The 19562-nt window shown below is 49.2% G+C and overlaps 1 protein-coding gene across 1 annotated transcript in view; it reads left to right on the top strand.

Moving 5' to 3' along the window:
• CTDP1 (CTD phosphatase subunit 1) overlaps positions 1-19562 on the top strand; it is a 289118-nt gene that overhangs the window by 70372 nt on the left and 199184 nt on the right. Inside the window, exon 5 of the mRNA XM_082258480.1 lies at positions 12212-12362. Within this exon, the coding sequence (XP_082114606.1) occupies positions 12212-12362 (151 nt within the window). The remainder of the gene's footprint in view (positions 1-12211; positions 12363-19562) is intronic.

Here is a 19562-nt window from a genome sequence, read left to right as displayed (position 1 = left end):
GATCTGTCCTTCCTTCCGAAGGTGGTTTCCAGTTTTCATTTGAATGAGGACATTGTGTTTCCCTCTTTGTGTCCCAAGCTGAAACATCCTAAGGAATTTGCACTGCATACTCTGAATGTGGTTCAGGCAATCAGGGTGTACTTGGCAACTACTGAGTCTTTTCAGAAGTGAGATTCGCTCTTTGTACTCGCTAATGGCCCTAAGAAAGGGTGGCCTGCGTCTGCTGCGACTATTTCCAAATGGATCAGACAGACGGTAGTGCAGGCTTATTCAATTAAGGGTCAGGTTCCTCCTTTCCCTATAAAGGGGCATTCTGCTCAGGTGATAAGTGCTTCCTGGGCTTTTCGCCATCAGGCATCTATGCTTCAGGTCTGCAAGGCGGCTACCTGGTCCGTCTGTTCACACCTTTACAACATTTTAAAAGGTGGATGTGCTGGCATCTTCAGATGGCTTTTTTGGCCAAAAAAGTTTTGCAGGCTACTAATGAGGGAGCTCTTAGCCTTCTTTGAGGGTGTTTAATGTTTTTTTCAGGTGGGTCTCATCTTGTTCTGATGAGTCCTATGTTGCCTGGTTGGCTATGTTGAGCCTTGGAGACTTATTTTTCTGCTGTTCCCACCCCTCATTTTTATGGCACTGCTTTGGGATGTCCCTACTGATATGAAGATCAGAGACTGCGTCTGTCAATAAACGATAGAGAAATCCAATTTTCTCTATCATCCATTGACAGACACAGCCTCAACTTCATCAGCTGAATGGGTTATGCTCCTCCCTGCAGGAGTAGTCTAGGCAGGAAAAAATTTACATGTACACGCCCACGGGGCTGTCCCGAAAGTTATGACCCTCACACACTTGGCTCAGCAAGCCAGTTTTTCTGCCTAGAGAAGGAGCAGGACCTAGGTTTCCTGCTGGGACTTGGGTCTCAGTTTTTTTTTATTCTTTTCAGAACATTTTTTTATTTCTCTTTACTCACTTTGCTAGTTAAGTGTTCAGGGGGATTCTCGTGGTGATCTGCAAGCAATGCCGGCTGGGGCTTCGGGCTGCATAATCTAGATCCTTATGGTCCCAGCAGCCTGGCCTACGAACATGAGCAGGTTATAGTCCCGCACTAGGCCTTGCCACGACGGTGCCCCTTTCCGGATACGGACGAGCCTGCGAGCAGATGCCAGGACGTGACTATCTGGAATGCCCTAAATCGCAGCGTACCCCTCTGCTGGCAGCACCCCCACTTCGGGTGGGAGAAGGTCTGCCCGGAGCGGAGCCTACCCGGTCCATGGTATGGTGTGTAAATGTGACCCCCCCCCCCCCCCCCTTGTCCCTGGTGGCCTTGGGGGGATGTGGGCCCACTCCTGGGGATATGCGGACCTGTGCCTCCTAAAAGATCCACCTGGCCTGTCAGGTACCTGGCCCTTATGCCCTGTCTCCCTCTCCCGTCCCCAGGGGGGGGGGGGCTATGTAATTGGGGCGCATGGAGTCCTAAGGGGGTAGCAATAGTACCTCGTCTCTTGCTGGGTCTTGTTGTTGTAGATCCTTGAGGCCGTGATTATGGGGTCCCTGGCCGCATGGCTCACCGTGGGTGCCGCGATCTTAAGTGTAGGCAGAGATTTTCCCCATTGACTTGTATGGGGCAGCCATTTTCCCTGAGCTTCCTGTTAAAATGTATTGGCAACCATTTTTGTGTAGTTTATACTGCACTGGCAGCGTGACCTTTTTACATCCATACAGAGGTCACTTCCTGTGATGCTTCTTCCTGCTGCAGGCCGAGATTACTTCCTGTGTCTCTCTCCATGCTGCAGAGGCTGTTTAGACGGTTCTCTTTGGAGATGGTACAGTACTGCAGTCTTTGCGGGCATATCTCCACACACTCTGCTGTTAGTGAATATTAAAGGGGGATTCTGCAGACCGCGGCGATCGGCGCTTCTTAAAGTGACAGTACTCCATTTTTTTGTACTTTAATTATGGAGTCCCAGGCTGGGATTTCACCCTCAGACCTTCTCTGAGCAACTCCCGGACAGTCCGGATCACAGTCGCTGGCCGGGATTTCAGCAGCTCCTTGAAGGCCTGGCATCACAAGTTGATTTTGTCATGAAAAAGGTTACTAGCCGGAAACCGCTGCTGCCTTCTCAATCAATGGTGGAGTCCTCTGATTCAGAGGCTGATGTGGTCGCCACAGACGCCCCCCTACCTGAAGGGTCGCTGTCCTCACAGTCAGATGGTGAAGAGGACCTGTCTTCTTCAGCTGCAGCTTGGGAATGCGCTTAAGTGGAAGCCCTGATTGTTTTAGTAAGGGAAACTTGAAAAATGGCTGATGAGCCCACTCCGACAGGGACGCAGGTGGCTTTTGGCTTCCGCAAGACCCAAAAGTCTTTTTCCCTGTCCTGAAACTTTTCACGATATTGTGAATGATCTATGGCGCCGCGTTAAGCACATGCTAGTGGTGCCAAAACACTTTAAACGCCAGTATCCTTTTGCTGATACGGTCTCCAACCGTTGGACAGTGCCACCAAAGGTTGTTCACCCTGCTGTTTCCAGGTTTAGTAAATCTACTATTGTGCCCGTGGAAGATTCCCTGGTTTTCACGGATCCGGTGGACAGGTGGGTGGAATCCCTTTCCTGCCATCTTCACGTGTTGGCGGGTTCCAATTTGAAACCGATATTTGTATCTGTTTTAGTATCCCAGACGGTTATGGAGTGGATTACGGTTCTGAAAGGGAACTTGGGACCCTGACGTGATTCCCCCAGAACTGATGGAACTTTTGGACCAGATGGCCCAGGCCCTGATGTTCCTGTGTGATGCGTCCCTGGATGTGGCTCCCCTGGCTGCGGGGATTGCACTGCGGCGCATGGTTTGGCGGAAGAGCTGGTAAGCTGACAAAGCTTCCAAGAAAGCCCTGACAGAGCTCCCTTTTCTGGGAGACAGTTTGGCAACTCACTGAATGAGTTGATCAAGGGTCTGACTGGCGGGAACAGTACTCTTCTTCCTCAATCCTCCAAAGGTAAAACAACCCCGTACTAAGCGGGGTCCTCCTTTCACTGCTCACAGATGTTTTTTTCCTGCCCCCGGGGCGCAAGAAAAATGTAAGCCGTCCAGAGCTTCTGAAGGGGCTAATGAGCACAGGGGCAAGTCCAAGGCCAGTCAGTCCGATGCTGCGGACAAGTCCTCTTCAGCAGGAAGGGGCGCCCTCACCCGTTTCTTGGGGGGGGGGGGGGGCGTCTGCACTTTTTTCAGGAAGCCTGGACTTCCTTCGTTCAAGACAGATGGGTTCACAAACTGATTTGTTCCAGGTACAGAATCAAATCTTGGTCCCGGCCGGGGGACAGTTTTTTGTCAAATCTTCACCTGTCTCCAGAGCATTTGTAAGATCTTTGGGAAGCTGTGTAGGATCCCCTGGCTCAAGGCGTGATCGGGCCGGTTCCTCCGCAGGAACGCCCTTGAGGTTTCTATTCAAACCTGTTCACAGTGCCCAGAAAAGAGGGCAAGAGGCATCCAATCCTGGACCTCAAGGCTTTGAACCGCTTTGTGCGGTTGCAGAAGTTTAGAATGGAGTCCATTCGGTCAGTGGTGGCATCCTTGAATCTGGGATTTTCCGCCTCCATCGATGTCAAAGATGCATATCTCCATGTCCCTATATTCGAGGAACATCAGTGATTCCTCCGCTTTGCGGTAGTAGAGGAGCATTTTCAATTTGTGACGTTACCCTTTGGTCTCGCCTCTGCTCCCAGAGTGTTTACCAAGGTCCTGGCCCCTGTGCTGGCCTTGTTACGTTGGTGAGGAATCTCAATTTTGGGATATCTGGACGATCTCCTGTTGCGAGCAGACTCTCATTCAGATCTGTTGACCAACATCTCTATTACAGTTCAGACCCTTCAAGAATTCAGGTGGATGATCAATTTCAAGAAATCTGCTCTAACGCCATCTGTCCGGGTCACTTATCTGGGGCTGACTCTCGACTCTGCTCTGGCGATGGTCTTTCTCCCCTTGGAAAAGCTTCAGAAGTTGCAAAGGGTGATCAGGTTGCTGATGGAAATCAATCAGTCCTCCGTGCGGGCTTGCATGAGGGCCCTGGGCATGATGGTATCAACCTTCAAAGCAGTCCCGTTTGCTCAGTCTTACTCGAGACCTCTGCAGAAAGAGATTCTGGCAAAATGGAACAGGGATCCTCAGTCATTGGACCAGTAGATTAGTTTGAGCCATCTCGCGAAGTCTGCTCTATCCTGGTGGATGCAGTCACCTGTTCTGTGTCCGGGCAAGTTCTTCCTGCTTCTGTTCTGGACATCGATCACCACGGATGCCAGCCTGTCAGGCTGGGGTGTAGTGCTGGGGAAGCTCTGTGCCCAGAGAACTTGGGCATCAAATGAGTCCTCCTTGCTGATAAATATTCTGGAGTTGAGGGCGATCAAGCTTTGCCTGCTCCACTGGACGAGTCGGCTGTTCTTCAAAAGCCTCCTTTTGAGAATATTAGGGAGATTTCTCAGCTTTCCTTGTCGCAGAAGGTTGCCTTCATAGTGGCTATTACTACTTCTGCTCACAGAGTATCTGAGTTGGTGGCTCTGTCCTGTTGTCCGCCTTATTTGATGGTCCACAGGTATAAAGTGGTCCTCCAACCTAATCCGTCCTTTCTCCCTAAGGTGGTGTCAGATTTTCATCTTAGTGAAGACAGTGTTGCCTTCCTAATGTCCGAAGCATCCTAAGGAAATTGCCTTGCAGTCTTTGGATGTGGTTTGGGCGATAAGGGGTTATCTGACGGTTACTGAGTCCTTTAGAAAGCCAGACTCTTTGTCCTTAGGAACGGTCCTCGCAAAAGTTTGGCTGTGTCTTCTGCGACCATTTCCAGATGTAATCAGGCAGTTGTTCAGACTTGTGAACTCAAGGGTCAGGTTCCTCCCTTCCCTGTGAAAGCGCATTCTACTAGAGCGCTGAGTGCCTCTTGGGCTTTTCGCCATCAGGCCTCTGTTGTACAAGTTTGTAAGGCAGCGACTTGGTCGTCTGTGCATACTTTTACAAAATTCTACAAGGTGTATTTGTTGGCGTCTTCAGATGCATCTTTTGGCCGCAAGGTTTTGCAGTCTGCTGTTTCATAAGAGAATGTTTTTTTGTTGTCTTAGGGGGTCTTTTACCTTGTTGAGCTTCATGTTACCCAGTTGGCTAAGTTAAGCCTTTGGCGTTTACGCTACTTTCTGGTTACGTTCTTCCCACCCCTCATGCCTACACTGCTTTGGGATGTTCTATTCAGCTGATGACGATGAGGCTGTGTCTGTCAATGGATGATGGAGAAAACAAGGTTTGTGTAAGATCTTGCCGTAAAATCTTTCTCTGAAGTCCATTGACAAACGCAGCACCCGCCCATCTATTTTGGGGATGTTTTTTTTCTTCACTGCTTGCAACTAAACTGGTTTCCTGAGCGGAGTGTCTGTGGGTTATGCCTGTGGGGACAGCCTCGTGGGTGTGTACATTTTTTCCTGCCTAGACTACTCCTGCAGGGAGGAGCATAACTTATTCAGCTGATGTGGCTGCGTCTGTCAATGAACTTCAGAGAAAAAGATTTTACAGTAAGACAAAAAACATGATTTTTGTAAGATCTTACCATAAAATCCTTTTCTCTGAAGTTCATTGATGGACGCAGTAGCCGCCCATTTATTTTGAGTTGGGTTGGTATAGTTTTCTCTGACACGGCTTTGATACAAAACTGACACCCTATAGCAGGAATAGAGAGAGTATACCCTCTGGGACTGCCCATAGGTGTAGCCAGAACTTTTTCTGCTTAGTGTCCTCCTGTAGGGGGCAGCATAACTCTACAGATAACCCTACTGATATGAAGATCAGAGACTGCGTCGGTCAATGAACTTCAGAGAAAAGGATTTGAGGGTAAGACAAAAATAAATTTTTTTTCAAAATTAATCCATACACTTCCACTACTTTGTGGCCTTGTAATTTATCATTTGTGATAAGTTTATTTGTTTTCCTGCCTCCTTGTGAGCATCCAAGCCTTCCCCTTTCCTTCCTCCTTTTCAGTTTGTTTAAAACGAGCAGCGCAGCTTAGTTGCAGGCATGTGCACTGCTCTATGCACAGTACACATCCCATAGTCCAAAGTCAGTTTTTAGAGTGAATAAGTAATAAGGTGGCTATGCTCTTGCCTACAGTTGGACCAGGGGAAAAAATGTAGGAAAAGGAGTTTGGAGGATGCTGGTAACAAGAGAAGTTACCTTTCTCTGTCGCTCATTGACAGACGCAGTCCTCTTGATTAATATCAAATCGGGTTATACTGCCCTCTACAGGAGTAGGACACTAGGCAGAAGGAAAATGTTCTGGCCACACCTTAGGGGCAGTCCCAGAGGGTATATCCTCTCTCTCCCTGCTACAGGATGTCAGTTTTTTTCTGTCTAGTTAGGAGTAAGGACCTAAGTTCCTTGCTGGGATCTTTGGTCCTGGCAAGATTTTTTTAGAAAAACTTTTTTTAGGCAGCTTTTTTCTCCAGTTGTTCCTGTGAGATCTTCAAGCAAGTATGCTGAAACTGGGCGACGGGCTGGATGTTAAGATCCAGTGGTCACCCCAGTCAGCCTACGAGCGCGTGCAGGCCCTAGCTCCGCGCTGGGTCGGCCGCGACATAGTCCCACTGGACGGGGACTGACCCTGCGAGTTAAACGTCTCGCCTGGTCGCCGACGACCAGTTGTAAACTGAGTCACGGCGTCCGTATTGGTCGACAGCCCCTCCACCTCGGTGGAGAGGGGTTCTGTCAGGAGTGGCGCCCGCCAGTTCCGGTATGGTGAGTAAGATGTTCCCCCTCTCCCCCTGTCGGGGTTTGTGGGTGGACGCGGGCCCCTCCCTGGGATGACCGGGCCTTTATAATCCTGGATCCCCCCTCTATCCTATAACAGGTGTCACAGATCCCCCTCTTGAGGGTGATTTAGTGAATAGGAGCCAGAAGGCTTGGTTTGGGAGCTGACAATCGAAAGTCACTGTATGAGGGGCACTGTAAGGGACCATGACTGAAGTCAGTGGCTGGCATTACTGTTAGGATGGCCATGTTAGAGGGTGATAGCATCTTACCTGATACATAAGGTGCAATACAGGCCGATGCCTGTGCCTGGACTACTGCCATCCGCAGGCCGCCATCCTCCCGCAGGCCGCCATCCTCCCACAGGCCGTACACCTCCCGCAGGCCGCACAGGCCGATGACTACCTCCCGCAGGCCGCTGCTATCTTGCCACAAGCCGCTGCCATCCTCCACAGGCCGCCGCCATTTTCCCGCAGGTCCGCCATCTTGGCATAGCCTCGTGTCTCCAGCATGGGGGCGGCCATGTTTGAGATGACCAAACACCTCGAGGAGTAATTGGGAGGCGCCGGAAGGCGTGTAAAGGGGCGGAGCCACCTCCTTTACCCGGGAAAGCAAGCCAAAGACTTCCTGTCTGTAACAGACAGTGCTGGGAGCAGGTTGATAGAAACTTCTGTGCATCAGGTGGTGAGCCTTGGGGTCTCTCTCTCTCTCTGTGGGGTCCAAGCAGGTAACACTGAGGGGCGTTGTTGCGCTGGGGGACTAAGAAAGAAAAAAAAAAAAAAAAGTTTTTTTCTTTGAAATTATTTTTTTGTTTGCTGGCAAGTGTCTTGTATAATCATGGACCCTGCCACACATGTATCCCCACCTGATCCCCTTGAGGTGGCCGCAGGACCCTCCAGTACCCCACTTGTGATTGATGCATTATCAGCAGTTTTGGAGTCTTTGGTATCGGCGGGTGGAGGTAGCCTGTCAGGGACGGGGTCAAGGAAGCGACCCCCGCCTACCCCTAATTCATCTGATACTTCAGATACGGATTCTGAGCTGGTCACTGCAGCTGCAGGTCCCTCTGCTGGGGCTGCTGTCTCGGGTACGGTCTCCTCAGACAGTGAGGAGGAGGTTTCTGCCTCCGCCATAGCGCAAGAAGAAGCGTTAGTGAACGCACTAGTCATGTCTGTCTGGGAAACCTTAAGTCTTGAGGTTACACCGGCAGAGGTAGATGACACTGAAATTCCCTTTGGTACCAGCAAGCCTACCAAAATGGCGAAGGTTTTTCCCTTGCCCAAATGTTTTGGTAACCTAATTAAGGAAGAATGGGATCATCCAAAACGAACCCCTGCTATTTCCAAACGCATTGCTAGGCGCTATCCGTTTGAGGAATCCCTCCTTAAGAAATGGACGGTACCACCAGTGGTGGACCCACCAATTTCCAGACTAAATAAAGCCACTGTTATCCCGTTGTAGGACGCTCCGTCCTTTAAGGATCCGGTGGATCATAAAGTGGAAGCCGAATCCCGCTCCATTTTTTCCCTGATAGGGTCAACATTTAGGCCAGTGATTGCCATTGGTTTAGTTTCACAAACATTTGACAGAAAGGAACAAATTGTTACGCCGTGACATAAAGGGGAGAAGTATCCCCCCGGCAGTATCAGATTTGCTGGAGCAGATTATACAAGGGCTACAGTTCATCTGTGACGCCGCTCTGGACGCCACTCCCTTTCTAGGGCGTGCATCTGTTTCAGCAGTGGTCCTCAGACGCGTGTTATGGTTAAAGTGCTGGTCGGCTGATCAAGGTTCCAAAAAGACTTTGGCTAATCTTCCCTTTCAGGGGGATCGCCTGTTTGGGGCCACCTTGGATGAGATTATAAAGGATCTCACTGGGGGTAAGAGCACTTTTTTACCACAGACAGCTAAAGGTAAAGGACCTCGTAACAGGCGAGGACCTTCCTTTTCCGCTCATAAAAAGTTTGTTCGCTCCGCTGGGGCGGGCGATAAGGGGAAGTCCTTCAAAGCCCCTGCAGGGTGTTTCAGAGGGCGCTGGTCGGGAAAACAAAAGCCCAACTCAGCCAAACCTGAAGATAAGACAGCCTGAAGGTGCGCCCCCACCATCTCTGGGGTGGGGGGACGTCTTCACCGGTTTCCGGATCCATGGCTTTCCAGAATCCCGGACAAAGGGGTTTGCGAGGTCATGCGGTCGGGATACAAGATCAAGTTTCGATCACTTCTACTGGTGTGATTCTTCCCTTCCAACATTCGACTATCCCCGGATCGCTTAAAAGCTTTGCGGGGAGCAGTAATAGACTTGATGCAACAGGGAGCGGCAGTTCCCGCTCCTTGAGCAGAACGTTTTCTTCACTTTTGCAAAAGATCACAAAAGGAGATTCTTTTCAGATGGAATCGGAATCCCGATTCTCGGGACAATCGGATCCGGTTGAGCGAGCGGACCAGAGAGTCTCTGGTCTGGTAGCTTCGGTCTCCGATGCTCAGCCAGGAGAAGTCATTTCTTCCGACAGAATCCAGGTTATCGATAAATGTATTGGAACTGAGAGCGATCAGACTTTGTCTGATTTTCTGGACCGAGTAGCTTCAGGGCAACCCGGTTTGGATTCAGTTGGACAAGGCCTCGGCCGTGGCTTATGTCAATCACCAAGGGGGCACCAAGAGTGCCCTGGCGGCCATAGAGGTGGCCAGCATTCTTCATTGGGCGGAACGGTTTGTTCCGGCTCTCCCCGCAGTATGCACTCCGGGGGTGGAAAATCGGCAGACAGATTATGTCAGCCGTTGGATTCTGGATCAAGGGATATGGCCTTTTCATCCAGAGATATTTCACCAGCGGTGCCTTCATTGGGGTACCCTGGAGGTGGATCTGTTGGCAGCTCGGCTCAACAGGAAGGCGCAGAGTTTTGTAACCCGCTCCCGAGATCCGCGAACGAACACAGCAGACGCGATGGTCGCCCCGTGGGGACAGTATCAGCTACTGTATGTCTTCCCTCCTCTCAAGTTGCTGCTGAAGCTTCTTCGCAGGATAGAGGTGGAAGGAATTCCAGTTATCCTGGTAGTTCCGGACTGACCTCGTCAACCCGAGTACGCCGACTTCGTCAGGCTGGTCGCGGACGCTCCCTAGAGACTTCCTCTCAGGGAGGATCTGCGGTCTCAGAGACCGATCTTCCATCCTGCTTTACAATCGCTGGCTTTAACAGACTGGCTATTGAGGCTCAGGTGCTGAAGGACAAGGGATTGTCAACTTCAGTTATTCCTACTTTAATTAAAGCAAGGAAAGCGACTTCTAGAAAAGTCTATCATCGCACATGGAAGTCTTACATTGCGTGGTGTGAATCCTTTGGATTTCCTCCACGGGCCTATTCGGTGACCCGAATCTTGGCTTTTCTGCAACAAGGAGTTGAGCAGAAGCTGGCCTTGAGTACTATCAAGGGTCAGGTTTCAACGTTAGCAATCTTCTTTCAGAAACCTTTGGCTAATCATTCCTTGGTGCGGAATTTCATTCAGGGGTGCGGCACCTGGCTCCGCCAGTGCGCGCGCCCTTACCGCCCTGGGATCTTAATTTAGTGTTGTCGGTTCTTCAGAAACCTCCCTTTGAAAATATCAGGGAGATTCCCTTGCTTACTTTATCCCAGAAGGTGGCCTTCTTGGTGGCCATTACTTCTGCACGCAGGGTGTCAGAACTGGCCGCATTATCTTGTCGTTCCCCATATCTGGTGGTTCATAGGGATAAGGTGGTTCTTCGTCCGAATCCATCCTTCCTTCCTAAAGTGGTTTCAGAGTTTCATCTGAATGAGGACATTGTATTGCCTTCCCTATGTCCTAAGCCCAGTCATCCTCGGGAGTGTGCGTTACATTCCTTGGATGTGGTTCGGGCAATCAGGGTATACCTGAAAACTACGGACTCGTTTCGTAAAACGGATTCACTTTTTGTGATCACGGATGGCCCCAAAAAGGGGTTGCCTGCATCTGCCGCGACTATCTCCAAATGGATCAGACAGACGGTGGTACAGGCTTATTCTATTAAGGGTCGGAATCCTCCGTTCCCTGTTAAGGTGCACTCCACTCGGGCGCTAGGTGCTTCCTGGGCCTTCCGCCATCAGGCGTCAGTGGTCCAGGTTTGCAAGGCGGCTACCTGGTCGTCGGTTCATACCTTTACAAAATTTTATAAAGTTGATGTGATGGCATCGGCGGATGCCTCTTTTGGCCGCAAGGTTCTGCAGGCCGCAATTTGAAGAGACCGTTGGTCTACCTCTAGGGTTTTTTTCTGTTGGATTTTCAGTTGAGTCTCATCCTTTGGTTTGATGAGCCTTTAAGACTTCTAGTCGGCACCGGTTGGGCCTTCTGGATTTAAATTTTGATTTCTGTTGTCCCACCCCTCATTTGTGGCACTGCTTTGGGACGTCCCGATTTGATATTAATCAAGAGGACTGCGTCTGTCAATGAGCGACAGAGAAAAATGGATTTTTGTAAAATCTTACCGTAAAATCCTTTTCTCTTAAGCTCATTGACAGACGCAGTAACCGCCCCTCTACTTTTGAGTTGGGATGGGTTAAATTCTCTGACACTGCTTTGTGACATAACTGACATCCTGTAGCAGGGAGAGAGAGGATATACCCTCTGGGACTGCCCCTAAGGTGTGGCCAGAACGTTTTCCTTCTGCCTAGTGTCCTACTCCTGTAGAGGGCAGTATAACCCGATTTGATATTAATCAAGAGGACTGCGTCTGTCAATGAGCTTAAGAGAAAAGGATTTTACGGTAAGATTTTACAAAAATCCATTTTTTTTAATTAAGAGCAAGTACTTGACTAGAAATATACATTTTTAAATCGAAGTTTAGTATTGGGCTTTGAAAATGAAGGAAGCTGTTTGATTGCCTTGCGCTGCTGCTCTTATAATTATTGTAAAGTCTTGTTTAAAAACAAAACAAACATGTTTATTACCTGCCCTGTGAAGTGGTTTTGCACAGAGTGGCCCGGATCCTCCTCTTCTCGGATCCCTCTTTGCTGCTCCTGGCCGCTCCCTCCTGTTTAGTGCCCCCACAGCAAGCAGCATGCTATAGGTGCACCTGAGCTGAGCTGTAGCTCTGTGTGTCCATTCAGACACGGAGCTGCCATTTTGGCCCTCCCCCTCTCTCTCCTTATTGGCTAACTGACTCTGACAGCCATGGGAGTCAATGGAGCCACTGCTGTCTCAACCAATCTGGAGGAAGAGTCCTGGGCGGCTGAGGGACTTGTGAACATCGCTGGACAGATGTGGCTCAGGTAAGTATGAGGGGGGCTGCCACACACGGAAGTCTTTTTATCTTAATGCATAAAATGCATTAAGATAAAAAAAAAGCCTTCTGCCTTTACAACACCTTTCGCAAATTAAATTCAAAGGGAATTTACTATGTGTGCAATACATCCTGTTTTAATGAAGGTTTTTGTTGTTTTACAGGGCATTTTTCATTTCCAGTTAGGAAGAGGAGAACCAATGCTGCACACCCGCCTGCGTCCTCATTGTAAAGAGTTTTTGGAGAAGATTGCTAAGCTGTATGAATTGCATGTTTTCACCTTTGGCAGCAGGCTTTATGCACATACTATTGCAGGTCAGTAGTGATGCCAAATGTAAATGTCTACATTAAAGTGGTTGTAAACCTCTGACATATGAACAAAGCGTACTTCTCTATAGTGTGTACTTATCTCAATCCAAAGCAGAAGTCTAATTTCTGTCTGCTGCTTCATTCTTTTGCTATTTGCCTGAGTCCCTTCTTACAAGTTTTCCTGACACTAGAGGTAAAAAGGTGACGGCTCTGTTGCTGTGTGAAAGGGGATGTGTACCCTCCCTCCAATCTGTTCTCAGAGACCTGCAGAGTGTAATCTCAGTTTCCTGTCCACTGCTTCCTGATAGCTCAGACAAGCTATATAAATTCTGAAGGCTGTAGAGGAGAGAGGGCTGCAAATACAGGTGCAATTTTTGTATAAGGATTTATATCATCTTTGCATCTCTTGAGGCTACTTACTTTACTTTTCCCACCCCTCACACCTACACTGCTTTTGGGACAGCTTTGGTCTGTGTGCTTCCCTGGGTTCCAGGGTCCCGTGTGGTGTCTCAATATTACAGTGGATTCTGTATTCCCAGCTTCGGCGGTTTTTGGTTTTCTTATAGAGTTTACGTTGGCCATTTTCTTGTAGTCTGATGCGGTGCTGGGCTGCGGGAGCCTCTAGTGTCAGGTCTGCATTTCCTAGCAGTGTTTTGGCGCTCTCCAACTCTGGTAGTGAGTCTCTGGGAGTACTCTTTCCTTCCTCTGCTGTATACAGCTCCACGGGTGCGCTAATTCCTTTGGTGCCCCAGCGGTGCACATGGGGAGGGGTATCCCGTGATTTTTATTTTTTCTGCAAAAAAGTGTTTTTTCTCCTTTCATCCTTCCAGGACGGCCTACATTTGAGAGATTGTGGCTCCGCCTCACAGGAAACACAACTAATTTGCAGCTGTTTAAAAGGGTCCACCCATCCTTAGCTTCAGTTCAGTTGTGTTTCCAACCTCACATCGGAACGTTTTTTTTTTTTTTTTACTAACCTGAGGCAAATAGCTGGCCAAAACGGTACCCCTGGAAGGCAGCTTCGGTCTGCCTAATAAGCTGGTTCCTCCCTAGCTGTGTCCTTGGAAAAGGAACTTTCAGGTCGCCAAGCATACCAGGTAGTGCGGTTTGCCTTATGGTGAAGGTCCCTCATACCTGAAGTCCTGCTTGTCTCTGCAGGAAGTCTCCTCCATTCGCTACGCTGGGCGGTAAGGATTTTCGAATTTCCCACCAGCGGTGAGCCCCAAGCCTCGCTATGGAGACAGGAAGTTCCGGCGGAAGGGGCGGAGCGGCTGATTCCCGGAAGAGACCCAGCGTGGAGGAGACGCCGGGTCTGTGTGAGCTCAGTACAACCATGGCTGACTCTCCGACTCCGAGAGGGCGGAAGCCCCAGAAAGAGACACAAGCGGCCGCAATCCTTACAGGGGAGAAAGCGGCAACGCAGGTGGCGCCAGGAACGGGTACGCCACCGGCACAGGAAGCCCCTGCCAGACCCCTATCCTCAGCTAAAAAATGTGGGGAATGCGGGGTTAGATTGTCTAAGTCTTACACAAAGCCCTTATGCACTACTTGTATTAATAAGTTAGCGGGGCAGGACCTAATGAAAGATTTTCTTAAATCTATGAAGGAGGAAATGGCAGCTGCTGTTCAGTCATTTTAGGCTACAGCAGCTATCCCTCAAAACCCAGCAGAGGAAGTAGATAATGTTTCCTCCCAAGACTGTGGGTGGTCAAAATGACCCCCATCCCTCTGGGCAGATTCTCTATCCATTCCCTCAACCCAAGTTAGGGAACAAGAGGATCCAGAAGAAGGTTCTAGTTATTTAAGAGACCCTTCAAGTTCAGATAAGGACTCTGAAAGTAACAATGAAGGGGAAAAAGACAAAAAATCTTTTTTCCTTGGAATATATGCAAGGTCTTCTTAAAGTGATATGACACTGAAGGAATCCCTACCCCTACAAAGGAGTCTTCCTGCAAAGACAAAGTGTACAAAGGCTTGGGAAAAGCCCAGTACAGAACCATTCCCATTCACCAGTCATTAAAAGACATAATACACCACGAATGGAAATTGCCTACACATGCCTTATCCAGACCAAAAAACTGGAAAAGGTTTCCCTCTGAGCCTCAAGAATTGGAAGTATTCACAAAAAATTCTAAAATTGATGCTCCCCTGGCACAATTATCAAAAGGAACAGACTTGAAAATGCCGGGCATATTACAGATCCTATGGATCGCAGGATTGAATCCGTATTAAGTAAAGCCTGGGATTCTAATGCATATAATACAACTATAGCCTTAGCTGATACCTGTATGGCCAGGAATACAGACTTTTGGCTCAAGGAACTTTCAAAATGTGTCCGCAATATGGCAGGATCACAAGACCTGATAGATTCCCTGGCCATGATTAGTAAAGCTGCATCCTACTGTGGAGTCATTAGTAGCATCTGCTAAAACAGCAGCATTAATAAATTCTGCCAGAAGGGCGCTCTGGGTCAAAGCTTGGGATGGTGATGTAAACTCCAAAGTAAGACTCTGTGCTCTACCCTTTGAAGGTTCATTACTGTTCGGTTCAGGACTAGATGATACCTTGTCCAGATCTGCAGAAAAGGGGAAAAGGTTTCCCATTAAGAAAAAGGACAATTCAGGAAGATATTCCTTTCGAAACTTCCAAGGCAAGAATCAAAAAAGGCCATTTAGGGCCAGGAAAGGTGGTCCTGAAAAAGGAAAACAAGGAGACAAATTGTTGTTCCTTAAACCTGGACCTAAGTCCAAAGAATCTAACTGACGCCAGCGTCAGAGTAGGGGGCAGACTGACCCACTTTTCCCAATGGGAAAACATCTCTGCCAGTCCCTACTCTCTTCATCGGGAAGGGTACCATTTGGAGTTGATCTCACAACTGGTACCGAATATAATAATGACCTATCCCTCAAAAATAGAACAAAAGTTCTCCAGGGAGAACATTTATACGGTCAGATAAAATCTGTACCAAAATGTCTTTATGACAATGTTGGATTTAAGAGATGCTTACCTACATGTTCCAATTTATTGAAAACATCAAGCATTTCTCGGATTCGTCATAGTAACAGAAGAGGGTACTGCACGTTGGCAGTTCAGAGCTTCTCCTTTTTGCTTGGCAACAAGTCCAGGGATCTTTACAAAAATCTTGGCCAAGGTAGTAGGCCTCTTGTACCTACTAGGCCTAAAGTTGATCCCGTGTCTGGAAGATATGTTGATTTGTATAAAATCAGCAGATCTACTGGCCCAAGGATGTCTAGGGTACAAAATAGATACCAGACTCAAAAAACTTTTCTTTTGCGTCCTCCGACAGTCGCCGCCCTCTTCATATTTGTCACAATGGGGTATTAGACTTTGCTCCGAAGGAGTAGCTAGGCAACAGAATATGTTAATATAAAAGTTTTAACACATCCCACCCCCAGGGGGTGGTCCCCTCAGTCAATACCCTCCTACTTCCTGTATCCATACTCCAGTTTCAATGTCTAGCTTGTCAGGAGTGGCTGGCTCTCTCTGTTCTGGGGCTTTGTGCCCCAGACTCTTTCTTCTTTTTTGATTTTTTGTTTGAGTTTTCTCTCTTGCTTTACTTAGCTGTTATTTTTTCAGCGTTAGTTCTTCTGATGAAGAGGATTCGTGCGGGCTGGGTCTCGGGCTGATCCCCCTGGTCGCAGGTTGTGGGTCGGTGGCTTCCCAGCCTGCCATCGAGCGTTCAGTCAGGTATCGCTCCTGGCGCAGTGAACGACCCATCCCTGTTCGGTGCAGGGATGCTTGGTGAGGTGGCTACCTCACTGGACGCTGTGCGGTTTCTTAACCCACCATTGTGCTGCGTCCTGGATGCGACTCTCCTTGCCTTGTGTGCAGCGGTTTGTTCGCCTGTGCGGGTTCCCCACGCCATCCGTGGAGGTAAGTGTATTTATGTGGGGACCTGTCTGTTTTGGGGGGGCTGTCAGTCTGGGACTGTGTTACCCTGCCTGTGTTCACACTGTGGATTTGTTTCTCCCTGTCTCTCTGGCTGCATGCTGTGGGCATAAGGAGGGGGGGGCTGGGCTGCACTGTCTGTGTCAGCCTGTGTATGTGTGAAGGCTGTGTGCTGTGGGACATGCTTTTGACCATGTTGGGGCACTTTACAGCGATCGCTACGGCGATCCGCCATGTTTTTTTGCATGGGTGGTGTTAATGCATCACTGTAGTGGGGGAGCGGCGGTTTCGGCGCCAAACGGCGCCATTTTGCCTGCACTCGCCCAGCCGCATGTTTTAACTGCGGGCGGCCATTTTCTTGTAGCCTTCCATAGGCTTTCACAGAGCGCCCTGATTGCATCACTTCCTCTTTCCTGGTGTGCACGATCGCGGCGGCAGCTACAGCGAGGTCTCCTTCAGGTTTTTACCTTCTGATCTTCCTTTATCCATTGCCTGGGTTCTGTGTCTTCCCTGTGGGGGTCTCAATTGTGCTGTGTGTGTGTGCGGTGGGCTGCGCTCGCTGCGCTTGTTAAAGGGGCAGTTAACCCCTTCTTGGCCAGCAATAATTTTTGGGCAATGGATTCCCAGGAGGGCAAATTTCCTACCACATTGATGGGTAGTCGGGGGACTGCTGTTTCCCCCCCCAGGGGGGGATTTGGCTGCGATTGTGGCTAATCTGGCAGCACAGGTGCAAATGCTGGTGGCTGCTCAATCCACAAAAAGGTCCAGAGATTCAATTTCCTCTGGTTCAGAGGGTGATGGTGCAGGGGCTGGTGTGGCCGGGGTCTCCTTATCAGGGTCCCGTTCCTCCCTGGATCTTGTGGGGTCCGAGGTGGAGGCTGAGGTTGAAGGGGTGGATGATTCTCCCCCTGGCTCGTCTGAAGAGCTTGCACTCATGGATGAAATGGTTGCTTCTATTAAGCATACGCTGCGCTTGCAGGATGAACCGTGTCCACCTGCTGCCTTGGCAGCTTATGGGACAAAGAGACGGCGCAAAACATCGCAGGTTTTTCCCTGCACGGATGATTTTCAAAACGCTGTTAAAGAACAATGGCGTAATATCCGCAAGCCTTTTGCTGTACCCAGTAGGTTCAAATTGCGTTATCCTTTCACGCCCGCTACTGACGAGCGTTGGTGTGTACCACCTCCGGTGGATCACGCGATTGCGGTTTTGAATAAGTCCACTGCGATTCCTGCTGAGGATACCCCGGTGTTCCGGGATGCCACGGACAAGAGGCTGGAGTCTCTTGCCCGTCATACCTATTCTATTATGGGTTCTATGTTGAAAGCTCTGTTTGCTTCCCTTATGGCGGCCCAGGTGGTCGCGAGTTGGACGCAGGTGCTTAGACGCGTTTTGGTGGCTGACTCAGCCCCGCAGGCGACATTGGACATGGTGGATCAAATCCATCAGGGTGTCATGTATTTGTGCGATGCGGACTTGGATATGGTCCCGTTGGCCGCACGTGTACACGGTGTGGCGGTGTTGTCTCGCCGTTTGGTTTGGTTGAAGTGTTGGTCGGTGGACCAATCTTCTCGCAAGACTTTAGCCAATCTTCCTTATGACGGTTCTCGCCTTTTTGGTGAATCCTTGGATACACTGATAAAGGGGATCACGGGTGGTAAGAGCACGCTCTTGCCCCAATCCCAGAAGGCTAAGTCGACTCCTGGTAAGAAGCATGCTTCCTTTCGGCCCTCTCAGGGGTCCTTTCGTGCCTTTCGGCCGCACTTTAAGGGCAAACCGTTCAAAGGTCAGGGCTCTCAAAAGAAGCCGTGGACAGGTAAGCAGAAGTCCGGCCAATCCGGATCCGCTGCCCACAACAGTGCGGCCTGAAGGGGCGCCCTCACCCGGTTCTGGGGTGGGGGGACGCTTGCTCGGTTTTCTACAACCTTGGCTGGCCCGTGTTCGGGACAGGTGGGTTCAGGAAATCGTTCGATCTGGTTACAAGATTGAGTTTCTCTCTCGGCCGGAGAGCAGATTTTTTCCCTCAAATCTTCAACTGTCTCCGGAGCGTTTGCGGGATCTGCACCTGGCGGTGCGGGACCTGAGAGCTCAGGGAGTGGTGGTCCCGGTGCCTCATCGGGACAGATTTCGGGGGTTTTATTCGAATCTGTTCACTGTACCCAGGAAGGAGGGCAAGGTTCGTCCAATTCTGGACCTGAAGGCTCTAAACCGCTTTGTGCGGGTTCGCAAGTTCCGCATGGAATCTCTGCGGTCGGTGGTGGCTGCCCTGGTTCCGGGGGAATTCATGGCCTCCATCGATCTGAAGGATGCGTACCTACACATCCCCATTTTCGAGGGTCACCAGAGGTACCTTCGATTCGCCATTGCGGAGGATCACTACCAATTCGTGGCGTTGCCTTTTGGCCTCGCTTCGGCTCTGCGGGTTTTCACCAAGGTGCTTGCGCCACTGCTGGCCTTGTTAAGGGCCCAGGGCATCTCTGTCCTGGGGTATCTGGACGACATTCTGGTTCGGTCTGCGACCAGCCAGGGTCTGGAGAAGGATCTGTCCGTCACGGTGCAGACTCTGCAGGAGTTTGGTTGGACGATAAATTATCGAAAATCGACACTGTGCCCGGCGGTTCGTCTTCCCTATTTGGGAATGATCCTGGACTCGGTCCAAGCGAAGGTCTTCCTACCGGACGACAAAATCAAGGTTCTTCAGGGAGAAGAAAAATGAGAACTTCCGCGCTATGGATTAAGTGGATAAATAATTAAGTGAAAAAATGTGTGTATAAATAAATAAATAAAAAATGTGAATGTATGAAATATAAAAAATATATATATATATATATAGATATATCTAAAAATAGGCTGCAGCCTCCCTGGATGATAGTCCGGAGACTATGCACTGGATATAAAAGGAATAGGGGTGATGGCGCTGCCTATATAATTTAGATATAATAAAAAAAGTGCTGCAAAGTGCCTTAAACTAAAAGCAATAATGTGTAATATTCAGACAATAATATATTCCATAAAAACTTCAATTAAGTGCAAGTGCAAGGTGTAAAAGTGCCTGCAGAAAGATTAAAAAGTGACTGGTGCAATGATGTATAAGCAATAAATAATATTTAACATGCAATCTTATTGTGCTAAAATATATAATACTATATGAAGTGAGCTATTCCACTAATACCACGTGTTGGTATGGGGAATAAAAAAGTGCCAACAGAGCAACAATAGAAAAAAAAGTTATTATTTTAAAAAGTACAGCTTGCAATGTCCAATAAGAAAGATCCAGTAGAAAAGTCTATTTCATG

This window comes from Pelophylax lessonae (assembly GCF_965119305.1).
Source record: "Pelophylax lessonae genome assembly, chromosome: 5".
Taxonomy (NCBI): domain Eukaryota; kingdom Metazoa; phylum Chordata; class Amphibia; order Anura; family Ranidae; genus Pelophylax; species Pelophylax lessonae.
Note: the sequence above shows the minus strand (reverse complement) of the source record. Positions and strands in the feature narration are given on the sequence as shown.